This window comes from Dermacentor andersoni, chromosome 2 (assembly GCF_023375885.2).
Source record: "Dermacentor andersoni chromosome 2, qqDerAnde1_hic_scaffold, whole genome shotgun sequence".
Classification (NCBI taxonomy): Eukaryota; Metazoa; Arthropoda; class Arachnida; order Ixodida; family Ixodidae; genus Dermacentor; species Dermacentor andersoni.
In genome coordinates, this window is record NC_092815.1 from 8,606,489 (window position 1) to 8,627,628 (window position 21,140).

At 45.6% G+C, this 21,140-nt stretch overlaps 1 protein-coding gene across 1 annotated transcript in view; it reads right to left on the reverse strand.

Annotated features, from left to right (window-relative positions):
* The window catches only part of LOC126543018 (neurotrimin-like), a 412,056-nt gene that overhangs the window by 18,343 nt on the left and 372,573 nt on the right, over positions 1-21,140 (reverse strand). The window contains exon 3 of the mRNA XM_050190167.3: positions 11,099-11,309. Coding sequence (XP_050046124.1) covers positions 11,099-11,309 — 211 coding nt within the window. The remainder of the gene's footprint in view (positions 1-11,098; positions 11,310-21,140) is intronic.

The window sequence follows — 21,140 nt, forward strand, 5'->3', positions numbered from 1 at the left end:
CGCCAGTAACTTACTGATACTAACAGAAACGAGGCTTACAAAAGAAATCAGTGACGCAGAAGTCCTGGCTGATCTTCCCAACTTCGACGTTTATCGATGCGATCGTAGAGACGCACGTGGCGGAGGTGTTCTGATTGCCGTGAACCAACATTTGCCCTGCACACGAGTTAACATTGACAGCCACTTGGAAACACTGTGGTTAAAATTTTAATGTTCCCCACAAACAGTACTGCTAGGTGTTTGTTATCGACCCTCTCACGATCAACCGGACTTTTCTAATCTGTTAAACAACACATAAAATGAAATTATTTCAAAGCATCCCTTGCTATTATTCTCCTTTTTGGAGACTTTAATTTTTCCGACATTAACCGGCACAATGGCACTGATTTACGAACAAATCAAAATAAAGCGAGCGACTTTATTGAAATGTGTTTACATTACAATTTAACACAGCTAGTACTGGAGCCAACCCGTGTGTCCGGGACATCTGCGAATATTTTAGATCATATACTAACCAGTCATCCTGAAAGCTTAGCATCCCTTACATATCTTCGTGAGATTAGTGATCAGAAAGTTATTCATGCTGCCTTCACTTTCGCTCCCCCACCACGCGACATGCAGGAGAAGACTATTTGTTTACATGACAAAGGTAACTATGAGGCTATAAATACTGAATTAAACGCATTCTTTTCTACCTTTGCAGATGAATTTAATAACCATTCGATTCATGATAACTGGCTGTTGTTTAAAAACAAACTATGTCAATTTAAGAACCACTTTATTTCCAGGATAACCATTCGATCCAATCGACAAAGACCATGGTTTACGAGATCCTCAAAATGACTAGAAAATAAAAAAGCGCTTCTATCGCCATGCTAAAGTTAAGGCAAGCTCAGTTGCGTGGGAGAAATATTACGCTGCTGAAGCTGCGTACTTAATCGGAATTTGCGATGCCAAGCGAACCTTTTTTCACTATGACCTGCCAAACATTTTACTTACTAATCCAAGAAAATTCTGGCAGGTGATAAACCCCAAAGAAGCGCGTATCAATAATCTTACTAACGAGCTGGGTGAATCAGTGACAGATTTAACCTGTGCTAATATGTTCAACAACGCGTTTTCTTCAGTCTTCACTAATGAAATGGACACACTACCAACCCCGCCAACCACGAATATACAATGCAACATGTCAGCCATCACATTCACAGTACGTGGGCTTTTATCTGTGATAGAAAATATTAACTTGTCTTCATACTCTGGCATTGATGACATTAACTCTAAATTACTAAAAAACACGAAACACCTTTCTGCAGAGCTTCTATATTTGTTATTTTCATAGTCGCTTTCCACAGGCACCATGCCAGACGATTGGAAGATGGGGAACGTTATTCCAGTCTACAAATCGGGCAACAACAATGCTCCCCTAAATTACCGCCTCGTCTCATCGAGAAGCGTTCCCTCCAAGATCATGGAGCACCTAATATACTCTCATATTATGAACTTTCTGGACGCTAACAACTTCTTTCATCCTTCACAGCACGGGCTCCGCAGGGGCCGTTCTTGCGAGACCCAGCTTGCACTATTTCTTCATGATGTTCATGCTAATCTTGACCGTAGCAGACAAACAGACGCCATATTTTTGGATTACGCGAAAGCATTTGGGAAAATCGCTCATCGAGGCTGCACCCAGGCTTGGTCTACTTTACATAGCATACTAGGTTGAACACCATACACAAGAAAATAGAGGGGTTGAATCGTCCCCAAACTATTTCCAAGGAATCGGAAAGCTCAAGCATCAGCAAATTCATATCTATTACGTAAAATTTTGCCTATCGTCGCCCAACCAGAGCAACACATACCTTTTGCAGTGCGTGATGCCATGGCACAGTGAATTAAAGAACAACTTGCTTTCTCAGTACCACCAAATGGGCATTGGTAAGAACTCTAAGTCGATTGTTCTCGTGTTTTCCCAGATGGCAACTGGTGGTAACATGGCTTTTTAATGTTTCCCGTGGTAAATATCATTAACTCCACAGTGCGCAAATCGTAATCCCTGCTCTTAGAGCAATCGTTGCGGAGTTTGGCCTTCTACATCAAGTAAAAAACAGACAACGTCCCCTGTTCCCCGGTACATAATTTAAAGAATTTGCACAAGAGCTTGTTTTCAGACACCAGATAACCACACCAGTAGTGGTATGTAACGATTTATGAGGATGGTAAAGAAATGCACCCACCCCTCAGAGCTACAGCCAACTTCGTTCGCCTGTTGTCCTGCCTTCCGGTCATGTGTCTCAATATTATTCATAGAAGTGAGCTTCCAGGACCTGCATAGGACACAGCCGCCGAGAAGCTGCAACACCCTGTGTTTCTGTAATGACGTGATGCTATTTTGAATGTGATAACGTAACTTTGTTGTAGTTGTGCGTTGTATGTTGTTGCATGTTCTCTACCTTGCATTGTACCACCTATTCAAGAGCCAAAGTGCAGCCGGCGCTGTATTTATGCGCCACCCACCTCCTTGTATCATGTCAATAATAAAAAGAAACCCTGTGTGTAAGTGCTTTTTGTCCTCGTCTTTTCACGCGATTTAAACTTGCAGTATGCCAAGCTGCATTATGAAGCTAAAATTTATCTGTTAGTAAATTTTCAATGCCAGACTAAGATAGATGCGGGGATAAGATTTGACAAAGAGAGAGACACATGCCATGATGCTAAGACTTGCAGAATTTTGCGACCGTGGGTTAATTAGAGCAGCTATAATTATTACTAAATACAGGCCAGTAAAGCAGCGTAACGGGTAGCCGGTGAGCTTCGTTTGTGCTCATAGAAAACGAGGAAAAACCACTGTACTAATTTACTGCGTTACGCAGTAAAGGCCCTAAGTAAGCCAGTGGTATCTAAACGTGGGTGCCATTATTTTTTCACCTTGCTGTGTGCCCTCCCCCCAACACCGCACACACACTATTTTTTTTCCTTTTTGCCGTTTGTTTTAATTCCATAGCGTGATCAAATGGTTGAATTTTCTGCAGTATCGTCCTGTTTAGAGTACTTACGAGGCTCATTTGTTGCCGGTTGTGGATACCTTTAACTGCTGAACACAAAAAGGGCCACCCGTCCGTAACAAGCAGCTGCGAGACCTCACCGCCGTCAGGTGCCACAGCTATAGGCTCTGATGGTCACCTCGTACACGACGCCCCAGAGCTGCTTGCATGCATCCTCGACGTGACGCTTGGCAAAGCGGAAATAAATGCGTTCTCGACTCTTCATGGATCGCGCCTAGAACAGCATGCCTCCACCGACAGGTTGGTGGCGGGCCCCTTGGCGGGGCGAAGAGATGGTATCGTGCCTGCGCGGGCGCAGGGCTGGAAAGGGCCGCTCGCCTTTGGTGCAGCCGTAGGATCGGAGGCCATTAGTTGAGGCGGCTCTCAAGTGTCGGGAGATCGAAAGCGAGATGGCTGACCGAAGAAGGCCGCGACTCAACGCACCGTGGTCATTAATAACCGAGCGTGATACGACGCGGGTCTGTGCGGCGCCGTACAGAATTATATTGCCGCGCACAGACATTCCTTCGCAGGCTTGAGACCGACAGGACAAGCGTGGATGTTAAAAGCGGGGGAAAGAAATGAAATAGCAAGACAAAAATGGAAAGATAAAAAGGAACAAGAGAAGAAAGCCAAAAAAAAAAAATAAGATACAGCAAACGCTATTTGCCTGGAGATGGGAAAAAACAATACCTAACAAGAATGGTTTCAGCACTTGTCCAAACCCATATACATGTATATAAATGCAGTACACAGAGAAAGAAAGAAGAACAAAAAACGGAAGGGCATTCGAAAGCAAAGTTCGGTCCGGACTTTTCCTTTTTGTTAACATTTTGGCTAGGAGGTCCACTCCTCGAGCGGTATCCTTGGTCATCTGGCACTTTCGCATCTGTGTCTGCTGACACTGATAACTAGAAACAAATATGCCAGCTGCGTACCTAGGAGCTACGAGGATTTCTACTCTAGTGTAGAATGCTAGCACAATGCCTGGTAGCGTGATAAGCTGGCCCTAACGGCCACCTAAATGCCCGGCGCCAGAAAAAAATGAGATAAGAAAATCCTTCCACCATATCGGCCATAATTTTTGCTTCGTTCCTTAGCTACGGGTGTCGTCCTGGAACGAGCTCAGCAAAGCTCCGAGTAAGCGTGCGGACTTCTGTCTAAAATAGGAGCAACGTAAATCTGGGCACATCAACACGAGCATAGCTTCTGGCTTTACTTTTTCGAAAAGTGAAATCAGCTTCATTAGAGGGGCATAATGGTTTGCGAACTGTTATCGACAGACGATGTGCTGTCAGCTTCGGGAGTAACCTGTAGTGCGCGTGGCTGCCGACATAGTATGCGGGTAGACTCAGGGCCCATTACAAGGAGTGACTGAATAAAAAAATAAAGCTAAATGACGCAAAAGAAAATCTGAAACTGTAGCAGTTTATTAGGCTGGATGTATCGCTTTTTTCGTATTTATTTATTTATTTGTTTATTTATTTATTTATTTCACAATATTCCGACCAGTTTGGCCTGAGCAGGAGTGTAATATCATAACAAAAGACAGATAAAAATGAGTATTCACACTAACAAATTAACAGAGCTGTAGCTCTGCGCCTATCAAACATGAATTTCAAAAAAATCGGAGGAATGTAGAAACATGTGTTCAAGTGTCTTGCGAAAATTAGTGGCCTCAAAATCTGTCTTGGCAAGGGCGTGTCAGTCGGAAATCGTCCGTAGGAAAAAAACTCTGTCTAAATGCATTAGTTTCTTTCAAAGATCGGTTTTAGTGCATGATCCTGTGTGTCTAGAGTGCTTGGGTACTTAACGGTTGGATATATGAAGCTATGGACATAAGTCATGTTTCGGAAATTAACAGCTCAAGAAAGACAAAGGTCGAAGGAAAAGAAGAACACGACACTGGCGCTGACTCACAACTGTTATTCTTTTCCTTCGTCCTTGTCTGTTTGACACTGTTAATTTCGGAAACATGAATCACCACCAACTCGCCCAAGTTTCTCTTCTAGTACTGGGCATAACTAGCTTGCCTTTTAAAATATTATGCAAATACACTGCGCTAGAATATTTTCTACGCACTTGTAATGTTGCAATATTATTTTCACGCATAAGCTTAACAGGGGAGTCATAGGGGAGTCAGGGGAGTCTTTCGTATTTTACAAAAATAAAGAACAAATTATGGAGTCTTACGTGCCAAAACCACGATCTGATTATGAGGCATGCCGTAGTGGGAGACTCCGGAAATTTGGACCACCTGGGGTTCTTTAACGTGCACCTAAATCTAACTACACGGGTGTTTTTGCATTTAGCCCCCATCGAAATGCAGCCGCCGTGGCCGGGATTCGATCCCGCAACCTTGTGCTTAGCTGCCACTAAGCAGCAGTGCCGGTTTCAAAAACAAGTATGATAGCTTTCCATCGTAGCATCTCGAGCTTCGTATATCATGTTTAGTTTTGGGATCCCAAATCACGGAAGCATATCCTATGTTGTACCTGACGTGTGCATTGTATACCAGTAACCTGATCCTTTTTGGAGCTTTTCCTCATTTCCTCCTTAAGAACACAACTTCCTAAAGGCCGATGCGAAAATGTGAGAAACGAACTGACTTAGAATTTCTGGAAGTGAGGGTAACGCCTAAACATTTGTGTTGTTTGTACTATTTTTCTATTGTAAAATATATAGTCATCAAAATTAGTCTATACATTACGTGTGATTATTAGTAAGATTTTTTTAACGTCAAATTCTATGTTACATGTTCGACACCTTCAATAATTGGTGCTGTAAAACACCATGGTGACTTTTGAACAGTGTTTCTTTACATATACTGTCATCTACAACAGGTTTTTACACACAGAGTCAGACGCTAATTCAGTCAAGTCATTTACATACACTAAAAACAGCAAAAGACCTAGTGCACTGCCTGGCGGCACACCGGAAGAGACAGGCTGTATATTGGAAGCCTGATCATCAACCATAGCTAACTGATTTATATTTTTGCAAGTACGCTGCCGTCTACTTCACTAAAAAGCAAGGAAGACCAATGAATACTGATTTATGCAGCAGTTTCCTGTGGGATGCATTCTTGAATGCTTTGCTGTAGTCTAAAAAACCATCATACCTTGGTGGTGAAGCAGCGCACTGACAAGGACAAGGCGGAGACACGCAAGAATACACGACACTCGCTGCACTCGCAACTACTTGATTTGAAAACAAACACTTCACATTTATATGCCTGGTCACCCTCAACATCCTCACCTATGCTTGCTTATCTTTGACGTCTGAGGGTTCGCAGGTACATCAGTGTGAAGTATGTGTTCTTAAATAAAGTAGTTGCGAGTGCAGCGAGTGTCGTGTATCCTTCTGTGTCTTCGCTTTGTCCTTGTCAGTGCGCTGCTTCACCACCAAGGTATGGTGATCAGTCACCAATTCGCCCAACTTTCCACGTTACTGTAGTCTAAAAAAGTGCATATATTTGCCTTGAGTGTTCTAAATGCTTTGAAAAATCATGGACAGTCGCTCCGTCGTTGAACATTTTACCAAAATGGAGACAAACGTTTTTTGTTGGACAAGAAACACTTATTGTAACCAGCTATGACGTGCTCCATAAGTTTCTAACTGTATACACTAGTGCATGATCGTGAGTACTGCAGCGTCACGCCGTGCACGTAGTTTCTTTCTTCCATCAACGGAGCACAGCGGCGGCGAATGGCGGCAAGCACTTTCCTCTCTACATCGCCCCGTCCTCGCCTGCCCGCACATTTCTCCTCTTCACGGTGCCCCTCCTCGCATTCTTTTTTTGCCACAGTAAGATCGCCGACGGCAGCATCAGTACCTCTCCTGACTCCACAAAGGAAACTCTGCTTTAAACGGCACTTTCCTGCTGTTTTCGTTAACGCGCTATAGTGTTCTTCTACTTGAAGCCTTACTTCTCAGTATAGTCGAGGCGATTGTATGAATATACTATGTGAAAAAGCATGTGAAAGGCAATGTGAAAAAAAGAACTAACCACTAAGGCGACAAGAAACCTCAAGAAGACAAAAAGTAGAGGCAAATCAACACGCGCTGGGGGATTCGATGCAAGCGAAGCTTTCTGTGCTGTTTGCGTTGATTGGCGATAATTCTCGGTGATGTTGACGGCGAAGATCTAAGTTCTTCAGATGTTAGTGCAATACGAGAGCGGTGAGTTGATGTTAAACGCTTCCCTTGCGTGCACCACTTTTGTTTGTGTACGCAGTGCACATCACGGCGTCGTACGTAGTCGCAGTCGTGGTCAAGTCGGCATGACGTTCGGTTCGGGTGCGGGAGCTGAGTGGTTTGATCCCTATACTGCCGCACACCAAGCACGTTCATAAGACAGGTACAAGCAGCCTTCGCACATAGGTTCGCACATACCACTGTGCTTGCTTCGCAAAAACCTAGACAAACAAAGCCACAAAGCTCTTAAAAAGGAGTCTGGTGGTACCATGCCGCTAACTCCCACAGAAGCCGAGCCCGCGGCCCACTTTGCCGGTATGTACCCGGTGGCAGCCCTCCACAGCTGTGGGGGACAAAGGGGCGCCCAGAGACCTTCGCACAACTCTATAGGGCCTCCTTTTCAGATGAGAACCCATGTAAACAATGGAGTATCAGGTCGTGGTACATCTCTATAGATTAGAACAAACAGGTGGGTTCCTGGAGGAACTGGGATTCGAACCTAGTGCCTCCCGCAGTGGACTCTGTACCATTTCACCACCACTGCGGTTGGCAGTGTTGGCAGAGCGATGTCGTATACGTGCCGAAAGAACTCGACAAGGTTATCATCATCATCATCAGCCTAGTTACGCCCACTGCAGGGCAAAGGCATCTCCCATACTTCTCCAGCTACCCCGGTCATGTACTAATTGTGGCCATGTTGTCCCTGCAAACGTCTTAATGTCATCCGCCCACCTAACATTCTGCCGCCCCCTACTACGCTTCCCTTCCCTTGGAATCCAGTCCGTAACCCTTAATGACCATCGGTTATCTTCCCTCCTCATTACATGTCCGGCCCATGCCCATTTCTTTTTCTTGATTTCAACTAAGATGTCATTTACCCGCGTTTGTTCCCTCACCCAATCTGCTCTTTTCTTATCCCTTAACGTTACACCTATCATTCTTCTTTCCATGGCTCGTTGCGTCGTCCTCAATTTCAGCAGAACCCTTTTCGTAAGCCTCCAGGTTTCTGCCCCGTAGGTGAGTACTGGTAAGACACAGCTGTTATACACTTTCCTCTTGAGGGATAGTGGCAACCTGCTGTTCATGATTTGAGAATGCCTGCCAAACGCACCCCAGCCCATTCTTATTCTTCTGGTTATTTCAGCCTCATGATCCGGATCCGTGGTCACTACCTGCCCTAAGTAGGTGTATTCCCTTACCACTTCCAGTGCCTCGCTACCTATCGTAAACTGCTGTTCTCTTCCGAGACTGTTAAACATTACTTTACTTTTCTGTAGATTAATTTTCAGACCCACCCTTCTGCTTTGCCTCTCCAGGTCAGTGAGCATGCATTGCAATTGGTCTCCTGAGTTACTAAGCAAGGCAATATCATCAGCGAATCGCAAGTTGCTAAGGTATTCTCCAGCAACTTTTATCCCCAATTCTTCCCACTCCAGGTCTCTGAATACCTCCTGTAAACATGCTGTGAATAGCATTGGAGATATCGTATCTCCCTGTCTGACGCCTTTCTTTATTGGGATTTTGTTGCTTTCTTTGTGGAGGATTACGGTGGCTGTGGAACCGCTATAGATAGCTTCCAGTATCTTTACATATGGCTCATCTAAACCCTGATTCCGTAGTGCCCCCATGACTGCTGAGGTTTCGACTGAATCAGATGCTTTTTCGTAATCAATGAAGGCTATATATAAGGGTTGGTTATATTCCGCACATTTCTCTATCACCTGATTGATAGTGTGAATATGGTCTATTGTTGAGTAGCCTTTACGGAATCCTGCCTGGTCCTTTGGTTGACAGAAGTCTAAGGTATTCCTGATTCTATTTGCGATTACCTTAGTAAATACTTTGTAGGCAACGGACAGTAAGCTGATCGGTCTATAATTTTTCAAGTCTTTGGCGTCCCCTTTCTTATGGATTAGGATTATGTTAGCGTTCTTCCAAGATTCCGGTACGTTCGAGGTCATGAGGCATTGTGTATATAGGGCGGCCAACCTTTCTAGGACGGTGTTCCCACCATCCTTCAAGAAATCTGCTGTTACCTGATCCTCCCCAGCTGCCTTCCCCCTTTGCATAGCTCCCAAGGCGTTCTTTACCTCTTCCGGTGTTACTTGTGGGATTTCAAGTTCCTCTAGACTATTCTCTCTCACCTTATCGTCGTGGGTGTTACTGGTACTGTATAAATCTCTATAAAACTCTTCAGCCACTTGAACTATCTCATCCATATTAGTAACGATATTGCCGGCTTTGTCTCTTAACGCACACATCTGATTCTTGCCTATTCCTAGTTTCTTCTTTACTGCTTTTAGGCTTCCTCCGTTCCTGAGAGACTGTTCAATTCTATCCATATTATAGTTCCTTATGTCCGCTGTCTTACGCTTGTTGATTAACTTAGAAAGTTCTGCCAGTTCTATTCTAGCTGTAGGGTTAGAGGCTTTCATACATTGGCGTTTCTTGATCAGATCTTTCGTCTCCTGCGATAGCTTACTGGTTTCCTGTTTAACGGCGTTACCACCGACTTCTATTGCGCACTCCTTAATGATGCCCATAAGATTGTCGTTCATTGCTTCAACAGTATGGTCCTCTTCCTGGGTTAAAGCCGAATACCTGTTCTGTAGCTTGATCCGGAATTCCTCTAGTTTCCCTCTTACCGCTAACTCATTGATTTGTTTCTTATGTACCAGTTTCTTCCGTTCCCTCCTCAAGTCAAGGCTAATTCGAATTCTTACCATCCTATGGTCACTGCAGCGCACCTTGCCGAGCACGTCTACATCTTGTATGATGCCAGGGTTCGCGCAGAGTATAAAGTCGATTTCATTTCTAGTCTCGCCATTCGGGCTCCTCCACGTCCACTTTCGGCTAACCCGCTTGCGGAAAAAGGTATTCATTATCCGCATATTATTCTGTTCTGCAAACTCTACCAATAACTCTCCTCTGCTATTCCTAGAGCCTATGCCATATTCCCCCACTGACTTGTCTCCGGCCTGCTTCTTGCCTACCCTGGCATTGAAATCGCCCATCAGTATACTGTATTTTGTTTTGACTTTACCCATCGCCGATTCCACGTCTTCATAGAAGCTTTCGACTTCCTGGTCATCATGACTAGATGTAGGGGCGTAGACCTGTACAACCTTCATTTTGTACCTCTTATTAAGTTTCACAACAAGACATGCCACCCTCTCGTTAATGCTATAGAATTCCTGTATGTTACCAGCTATGTTCTTATTAATCAGGAATCCGACTCCTAGTTCTCGTCTCTCTGCTAAGCCCCGGTAGCACAGGACGTGCCCGCTTTTTAGCACTGTATATGCTTCTTTTGGCCTCCTAACTTCACTGAGCCCTATTATATCCCATTTACTGCCCTCTAATTCCTCCAATAGCACTGCTAGACTCGCCTCACTAGATAACGTTCTAGCGTTAAACGTTGCCAGGTTCATATTTTAATGGCGGCCTGTCCGGAGGTTATACTGCCAGCCAAAAACGGAGTTTCTAGAACCGCAGTCTGCTGCAATCTTGCAGCGAAATTTGAGCAGGAACAAAACAGGGTTAAGTACAAAACCTTCTTTCTTTTTTTTTGTAAAGGAAAGACGTGGGTCTTTACACTAAACGAAATATGCCCAGTACAGCCACCGTGAATAAACTGCCACGTCTGGACTGTGCGCTTAGCGTTGTACCAGGAAGAGGACGGAACTACAAGGAACGCCTTCTATACGCCGCCTTCTTCACCTTGCAGGCTACACAAAATCGCATCAAAGGAAATTCGCACATTAAGGACGCAAGCACATATACCAAGAGAGGTTAACCTAACATGACTAAGTCATGTTAGGTAAAGCGATTCGTAAATCTCAAGCGTGCTCGTCACTCACCGACTACGGACAGCGAGATGTTCAGGCTCATTTTGGGCTCGGTAGAGACCTGGCACTCGTAGACGCCGGCGTCCCACTTCTGCGTGTAGCGAATCTCGAGCGTCCAGTCCTCGGATCCTTCCAGGTGGATTGAATGGAACCGCTGGTCCGACGTGTACGTGTACGTGCCCACCGTCAGGATGTGCAGGTCACGCTGCCGGACCCACGACACCTGCGAGGCAGATGACCATTAGGCCGTTATTGTTAGATGGCTGAAAAGAGACATGACCCGCTCTACTACAAACTACTACTCCAAGCGATGGCAACCTCGTCGGAATTGGTATATTCATATATATTTCAACTGCAGACGATTAGAGAAGCAAATCACCGCGAGAAATCCTCGAGTATTGGTGGACAGCGTCTCCCGGGTAGAAACCAGAACGCAAGCGCGTTCTGGTTTCTTGTGCATTGTAATTAGGCATGTCCCTTGTTCGTGCATGCTCTGACGTTTTGTCTAGCGTAAAAGAAATTGCATTGAAGGGCAACTTCGCTGCAACACAAGTGGTAAGCGATGGACCTCGCAACGACATACCTTAAGCACACAGCCGGATGCTGAGCACCATTTTACCACCGTTGAGCTGTGCTGTGGAGTATCGGCTGCGATACAATTGCTAAGTATTTCCGCGCCACCTCGCACTTGATGCCGCTGTACTCACCCTTTTCGCAAAGCAGTTTGCTCTAGACAAACAAGATGGCGCTCACGGCAGCGTGCCGCACGTTGCCTCGGCAAAAGCGCACAATAACGAAACCATTACCTTTTCTGCCCTGTTTATGTGCGATCAGGTGCCGGAAATACAACTGCATTTGCGTTAATGTATTGTACTTCACTCATGTTGCAAAATGCGGAGCTGTGTAGTGAAGGTGTGTACCGTAGTTGGCTGCAACTGCTGCATTCCTTAACGTACGACTGGCATGTTAAGGAATGGAATGAATTTGTGTGTCCAAATTCACGGACCGCTGCTTCATAAGGACTGCCTGTGTTGCCAGCTCTTCGCCATGTACGGCTTCCCTCACGGATAGACAAAATTAACTCATCCGCCAGCATTGCAGCGCTAACTTCCAAGGAAAGGACTTAAACCTGGAAGGTATGCACGAGTGGGTGTTATACGGTGACAAATGGAGTAGCGCCCCTCCTTTGGCATATATAGTAGTGCTTCTCGCAGTTTTTCTGCACACATCCACCCTAACTCACACGCGAACTTACGCATCGCCAACGTATCAAGAATAAGTGAACGGGCGCATACTTAAGTCAGTGCGCCGATGCATGCGTGGCAGCGACTACACCGACAGCACACTAATGTTTGAAGCTGAACGTTTCGTAACGGTCCTTGGAGTAAAAGAGTGAATAGCAATAATACGTAATTGCTACAAGCTATTACAAAGTGCAGAACATGCATGTTGCAAGCCTTGTGCGCAGCAAGATCAAATCTATTGCAACTGGGCCCACCTGCAAGCGATCAGGCATAAAATAAACAATCAGATAGTGAGCGCCCGGGGAATTTTACTGAAAAACGTGACAAGCCACTGCTTAAAGTTGTTTGCTAAATAAAAAATGAAGAGCTAAACGCGCTGATATTGATTCAATCTATAAGCGGGAAGTTAGGATAGCTTGGAATACCTTTTATCCTCGCACGCGTGCTTACACACATTCACGAACACACACTTACACGCACGCACGCACACGCACACACAAACTCGCGCACAAATATTGTTCCCGCTCCTGTTGCATACGTATCAAAATGCAGACCCGCAACTTCGCAGGAGAAATATACAACGTGCATTTAGACTCTGTGTCAATCTCGCAGGTTAGCAGCATGGCAAACAATATTGAAAGCTTCGTAGCTGTGTGTACACGCTGCGGTGGCTTAGTGGCTGTGGTGTTGCGGTGCTAAGCGCAACAGCGAGGTCACGGAATGCAATCCCGGCCGCTACTGCCGAATGCGATGGGAGCGAAAGGGAAAAACGCCAGTGCCCCGTGCACTGGGGGCGAGTTAACGATCATCCCCTGGTGGTCAAAATTAATCCGCAGTCTGCCACTAAGGCGTGCCTCACGATCGAATGGTGGTTTTGGCATGTGAAACCCCTGATTTCTGTTCAATGAGTTCTGTGTGGCATAAATAGAGGCTGTCTGCGCGCCCAGCCGTGAACCGCTGCATCCACAACACCGCCAAGGCTCCCTTTTTTTGAGCAGCCTTGTACGCCGCAGTGTTCACTGCTTGTCTTCGGCTAGTTTAGAGCAGGGCCGGTATAGCGTAAAACTATTCCAATCTGTGTTTATACCAAATCGGCCATTAGCCCTCCCTGATGGGTCAAAATGGCTCGGGCTCCGCCCGTATAGGTGCGGTGCCCTCCCATACTGGCAGAGCACGAGCCATTTTGACCCATAAGGGAGGGTTAATGGCCGATTTGGAATAAAAACAGATTGGAATAGTTTTACGTTATACCGGCCCAGGACACGGCAAACGTTGGGAAGAAGGTCAACGAGGCGGTAATGCTGCGAGCGAAGCATGTGCAGCACTTGGATTCTCGATCATTTATTTTCTTCGCTTTTTTTCTTGTGTCGTATATACTGTTGCTAACGTATGCAGAAGACTCGAAAGAGTCTGTTGCTCTCGTGTTATCAGAGTATTGTGACATATGGCCTTTGAAATTTATTGCGATAGCAATAATATGGACACTCCAGGCGAAGTTCCGCCGTCGCCGTGAGATACCTTATAGATACCTTACAAGAAAGCGGCCGCAGCCGTATGTTGTGGGTGCGAGGGAAGGCGCGCGAGGGTGAGCCTCGAAGGATGGTGGCTACAGCTGATGGCTTCGTGTGCGCTGGGTTCTGTCGCGCCGCGTTCGAGCGAGAAGCAGCATGACGCGGAATTCGCTGCTTCCGCTCTTGATCCCCCGCCAGCGTACTGACAACGAGTGTCCGCGCTCATCGACTGAGATGTGTCCTTGTTGGCCTGTGCGCGCGTGACATCACGCTCGTTAATTTAGGTAGTGAGCGAGTGTTTACTGCAGTTTATGCGGCCGATAGAACTATACTAACCTTACTTCGAATACCTGTTTAATAATTGGCTATACCAATCAATGCTGCGACTTTCGGAAGAAACTGCAACTTTTTAATTAGCATAAACGTGTATATTTCGGCTGCCACCAGCCAACACCACAATTTGAGTAACCAAAGCAACTGCTCTTCTCCACAGAACTGGTCAAGGTTTCCTAATAAAAGCTCTATAAGCACCCTGAGGACTAAAGACGCACGAGGTCGGAACACATAGGCACACGGAGAAATGCAGCGCTGGTGTAAGCAAAAGCGAGCGCCAGTGTTTTCCTGCTCTTCTAAGCCCAGGGCTCACGTGCGTCAGCTGGATGGCTCAAGCGAGGCACAGACTTTGCCATGGACATATTTATTGGGGTTGTGGCGACGCGCATAACAGCTCGGTGAGCGCAGAACGTCCACCACTACGCACGCCTCGGCGGGCCGCCGCAGGCAGGGCGCGGACTGCTTCGTCGGCAAATATTGCAACGTCGGTGGCGCCCTGTTCGCGCTTTCAACTGCGCACAAAGGAGCGAGGAGCGTGTGGCCGCGCGTGGAGGCCGGCGCTCATTAGGACCAAGCGTCTCGCTCATCGCGTCGTCACTACGGTTACCGATTCGCGACACACTGCAGGACTAACGCGGCAAAGCAGGAGAATTAAACTTGGGAGCTGTCGCTGAAATCGGCCAGAATGTGCGCACGACGCAGTTTGCCGCCCGTGTGCCGCACCACGTCGACGGTTGCCACCGACCGCCGGTGCGAGACTTATCCGCTTCCCTCCCGGTAACACACGCGTGCACCGCTAAAACTGCCGCAATCGTTATGCAGTGACGGCAGTACGCGAGCGCGATGATTATCGGTAAGCACTACTTTGCGGGTCGGTAAGGGAGCGAAATTAAAAACGGAGGAACCGCCAAGCTTGCGGCCGACTACTTGCCTCGTGCGTATACGGGCTGCGTCGACTGCTGTCGCAGCGCCACGGTGTGGGCTGATTCTTGATGTTGACGAATCGTTTGCGCCTGCACCCCGCCACTGTTCCGCACACAAAGCGTACTGCAACGCTGTTCTGAACGAGATTTATGCGTGGTACGCGGGAAACTAAAACTGTACTTCAATGGACGAGTGCCTGATCTTCTAGTTGCGTGCAGCTGGCTTTGGGCAAGTAAAATTTACGCGAAAAAGCAATTAATCATAATCATTGGTTCCTATATTCTTGTCTGAGTTAGGGTATATCTAGGGGTGCTGATGACTATTTAGCCTTACCGAGAAAAATATTGAGCTAAGAAATTGTAAGTTCCAAGGTATATTGGCCAATTGGTGCAAAAAATCAGCTGCCTATGTTTTCAGCTTATTACTCTTTTTTCAATGTAAAGTGAACCTGGTAGCACATCTAGAATAGTTCAACAGGAAAGAACATAGGACGATAACCAAGTTCCTGTTTCTGCAAAAGAAAGGTGCGAAGGTTTTCCATGACGAAATATCACAAACTTTGGACGACAGAAGCCCTTCATATGCTACCATTAAACGTTGGGTGGTCAATTTTAAAGCTGACCATTTCGTTGTGGGAAATGTGAAACCTAGTGAAAGGCTGGTTTCTGTCTATGTGCCTGCAAATGCGAAAGCCATCCATTACATGTTCATGAAGGACCACAGAATACCAGCCAGAAGTATGGCTACATATCTGGGAATATCGCGTGATACAGTTGGTGCAATTATCCACGACGAATAGGAAATGAGGAAGGTTGCAGCGAATAAGATGCCAAAGCTTTTTACAACTGAACAACAGCGGAAGCATGTGGACACATCTGAGGCTGTTTTCGAGCATTGTGCGAAATATGAGTCACATTTCCTGGACAAATGTGTGACTGGTGTCGCGACAAGGATCTACTGTTGTGATTCTGAGCCAAAGGAACAGTATAAGTACTGGAGACACAACAGTTACCCCCAGGCCAAAGAAGTTCAGTGTACAAAGGTCGGTGCATAAGCGAACGGCAACAGTCGTTTGGGATAAGAAAGAAGTTCTGCTGGTGGACTATTACCTCCGACAGGGTTCAGCTATTGATGCGGAATATGACTGTGCTTTATTAACGAATTTAAATAATAACAGAAAACTGCCGAGGAAAGCTTTCTGAATACGCCAGCCTGTTGTATGATAACGCCTTTTAACACACTGCGGCTTGAATAATGGCACAATAGACCTTCTTATAGGCTTCCAAGCGATGGCGCATCCGCACTATTTGCCTGATCTGGCCCTTCTGACCGACAACTTTTCTCCAATCTCAAAACACGCATAAAGGGACAACGACTTGGCAGGGTCCTAGAGGCAACTAATGTTGCGAATGAGTGTTTACTTCAGCAGGCGGAATAATTATGTGTGCAAGGAATTAAGAGTCTGCAGGACAGATGTCGCAAGCGCATTGACTTGCTAGGATAATATGTAAATTGTGTCGCAGTTACAGCTTGTAGCTCCGTTTCTTTCTGGGTAAGGCTAAATAATTATCAGTACCCCTCAGGGCGCAGTACTTCAGATGTTTATTTTCTCTTCCACGGGCTGCATAGTCTACCGCTATCTTCTGTGGTCACTGTGACCACTTTCTTACACTTCGCGCTACCGCTCATCTACTCACTTGAAGGAAACAGGAAGGAAGAATGCGGAAGGCCAATTGTACCGGATGAAACGCAACAAACAACCATAACAACGCAACAACGCACAACACAACACAAAACCTTGGACAAAATGCCATTGTGCACAAATCTACCAAATCAGTAAAGCATGTCTAGTGACAGCCGACGTGTAATCGCCTGCGTTCACTATTCAAATCGCAGCCTCATGGACATAAGAGGATGACGATGAGAGATAGGAGAACTTTTTATGACGAAGCGGACCAACTGCGCGTTTAAATTCAACTCCCGAGTCACCGGGGCAACGTGCGCAGGCCATTCCTCCGCCATAAAGTGGCGTGAAAGTATTTATTGTGCATAGAAACGTTTACGTACCGACGTACTTTCTTCGATATTCAAATATTGCTCCACACGCCACACCTCGTTAATGGAGGTGCGCCTTGAATATGCAACAATAACTGCCCTGATGCTCACGCTGACTACGGTGACTTCAGATACTTCGGCATTCACCCACTGTTGGGAGTTGGCCAAGAGTTGGGTGGCGTGAAATTAACTGATCACAGTTTAACGTAGAGTTGAACAAAAACTTCTCGCCATTATCTAGCTTCCATTTACCTTTTATCAGTCGCTATGATTACTCAGTCATGGATCCCATCGTCATTGATACATCTGGTTTTGCGCGACTCATTAACAATTTAAAATATCAGGCTTCCCCAGGTTACGATACTATAAGTACTAAATTTTTGAAAAACATCTGTACTTACAATTTCGTCATATTAACCAAACTTTTTGAACAATCACTGGACGCATCTACTTTGCCTGTACAATGAAAAGCTGGGAAGGTGGTTCCCATCCACAAATCAGGTATCAAGTCTTCTCCCGCTAATTATAGACCAATATGTCTCACCAGCATCTGTTGCAAAATGCTGGAGCACATCATATGTATAGTCATCTGGCCAATTTTCTCGAAACTACTTCATTTTCCACGTCAGCGCCGCATGGTTTCCGGAGAACATACTCATGCGAAACACAGCTGATCGTGTTTACGCACAACTTACAATGCATTCTAGATCAATCCTCGTTTTGCGACTGCATTTTCCTAGATTTCTCTAAAGCATTTGATAAGGTATGTCACAAGCTATTACTATACAAACTAAGCCTTCTTAATCTTGACTGTAACCTCTTAAAATGGATAGAATGTTTTCTAACCAATCATTTTCAGTTCGTCAGTGCTAACGACCATAACTCTGCATTCACTAAAGTATGTTCAGGTGTACCACAAGGTTCTGGACTAGGTCCTCTTTTATTTCTTATCTATATCAACGACCTTCCCTTTCGAAATAACCTCAAATATTCGCCTTCTTGCCGATGACTGCGCTGTTTTTCGCAAAGTAAGCAACTCCGATGACACAACTGCACTGCAGGCCCATCTAAACATCATTCCTAGCTGGTGTAAGAAATGGCTAATGGAACTTAATATTAACAAATGCAAAGTACTAAGAATATCCGGAGCGGCTCATGCCTTACCTGAGTCTGTATAACCTGGATAACATTGCCCTTGAATCCGTTGACAACTATAAGTACCTTGGAGTTCATATTACGACTAACCTGTCATGGGCTGGTCATACTAATTATATAATTAACAATGCCAACCGGAGGTTACGTTATTTGCGCCAAAATATTAATTACGCTCCGCCAACCTTAAAACTACTGCTGTATACGACACTAATACGCCCAAAATTAAAATATGCATCGGCTGTTCGGGATTCATGCCAAGTTAACCTAATTAATTCTCTTGAACGTGTACAAAATGATTCCGTTCGTTTCATTCTTTCTATCTATAATAGAACTGCAAGCATAAGCACTATGAAAAGTAACCTCAACTTACCGCCATCAGCTTCTCGCCGAAAAATATCCCGTCTAGCTCTGTTTCATAAATTATACTATCACCCTGTACTACGATATGATTTAATTACGCCACCAATGTATGTTTCTCATCGCATTGATCATTCTCTCAAAGTAGGGTTTGTATCGTGCCACACTAAAAGTCTTTTTCAGTCATTTGTTCTGCGAACATCTCGGGAATGGAACCACCTTCCTCCAGACATCGTTACTATACTACTGATAACACTGCCTTTAAACTAGCAGTAGCTAAAATTGTAGAAGTAGCCGCCATTTTGTACTCACCAAACATTATTACTGAATAGTTCTCCTAACCTGACCATATGTTCATTTCACTTGTACTGTAGCTAACATTGTATAATATCAGCAATGATTATTTCTTTTTATTGCATAACATACCGTATTCTTGTAATCACTTTAAACTTTTCATACCACTCCACTCTGCAATGCCCCATGGCTTTGAGGATAATACAAATAAATAAACAAATAAATAAATAAACTCTATTCCTGCTTCTCCCGGACTCGCCTTCACTGCACATGACATTTCTAGCCGCTGCCAGCGTTGCCTGCTTAAAGCAACCGGCATCTTACATGGAGCGGTGATTACCACAGCGGGACCTCTTCATGACCAAAAAGAAAGGCACCACTGCACCCAATTCATACCTTCTTGCCTCTTGCTTGAACGCCAGGCAGAGACTCGCTAATCGTCGAGTCTTGCCACGCACACTCTTCCCTGATAACGTTGCGGGTCTAAGATTTTAAGGTGTCGTCCGCGAACATCCTGCCCGCAGGGCACAGGGATTTAATTAGCCGCCCTTCTCACATGGAGAAGATGCGGATGACTAGTTCTGCGGCCGGTGATGCGCTCTAGTCTGTCCTGTAATTGATCCAAAATGGTTCCTAAGAGAACGCACAGGGAGAGGCTGGGGGCGGTGGTGTCGCCTGCTGCTGAAAATTTCCTCGCGACCCACCTCCGCACTCGTAAGGCGATCGGTAAACAGTCTGGTGAAGTTTGCAAGCAGGTCGATAATGAAGCCAGGCTATGCCCTCCCTCGCTGTACGATTACTTATCTCCAACGTCAGGCCTCTTAAACCATCGCGCATGCCAGAGCCCTTCTTTTCTTGCCTGCACAGAGCCCACATCACTTGGATCGTTCACCAAAAGAACGCGCTGCTATACACAGCACCAAGTGCATCTATGTGCGTTTGTGTGTGTCAAGGAGAAGCGTTGCTTGCGTTACATATGTGCCTTCTTTCTTCATGAACCTGGCAGGCATGCCTTGTGCCCTCCCCTCTATTAAGTGCACTTATTGATTGCGTGAAAACAGGGCGCCTAAATCGGACTAAACCCGGGTCGCAGTGACACGATCGGTTCTTGAATTACGTGAAAAGGTGTGGGAAAAGGAGAAGAAAGTTTATTTATGGCTGTCACGACAGTAAAAAAAAATCCCACTTTGCACTGCTGATATTTATATGTGCCAACTGCAGCAGGTCTGCATCCAGTGAAGAGATCATAAGCACAGTTCGGGAGTGAATGACTCTATTATTCTCAAAACATGTGCTGTCATTATACGGCCATTAAAGAGTCAGAAGTACTTAGTAAATGCATGAAACAATTTTTTGCGCTCCTTTATGCTCAGGTTTTATACAGAACCCACAAAGCTTCAATGGCTAATGAGCTAGCGGTGACTCGGGCATTTAGGGCTAGTAAGTGTTCCCACCGTATGACATGTGCGTGATAAGACGAGCAATAAAGTGTAGCTATGACATAGCTTCTCCTTTCCTCAACATGTTCTTGTCACTGAACCACAATCGATGCAGACGTCAGAATAAAGTTTATCATTCTATGGTATAGTAATATGTTGAACCGTTCTCTCATCATCATCATCATCATCAGCCTAGTTACGCCCACTGCAGGGTAAAGGCCTCTCCCATACTTCTCCAACTACCCCGGTCATGTACTAATTGTGGCCATGTTGTCCCTGCAAACGTCTTAATGTCATCCGCCCACCTAACTTTCTGCCGCCCCCTGCTACGCTTCCCTTCCCCTGGAATCCAGTCCGTAACCCTTAATGACCATCGGTTATCTTCCCTCCTCATTACATGTGCGGCCCATGCCTATTTCTTTTTCTTGATTTCAACTAAGATGTCATTTACCCGCGTTTGTGCCCTCACCCAATCTGCTCTTCTCTTATCCCTTAACGTTACACCCATCATTCTTCTTTCCATAGCTCGTTGCGACGTCCTCAATTTCAGCAGAACCCTTTTCGTAAGCCTCCAGGTTTCTGCCCCATACGTGAGTACTGGTAAGACACAGCTGATATATACTTTTCTCTTGAGGGATAGTGGCAACCTGCTGTTCATGACTTGAAAATGCCTGCCAAGCGCACCTCAGCCCATTCTTATTCTTCTGGTTATTTCAGTCTCATGATCCGGATACGTGGTCAC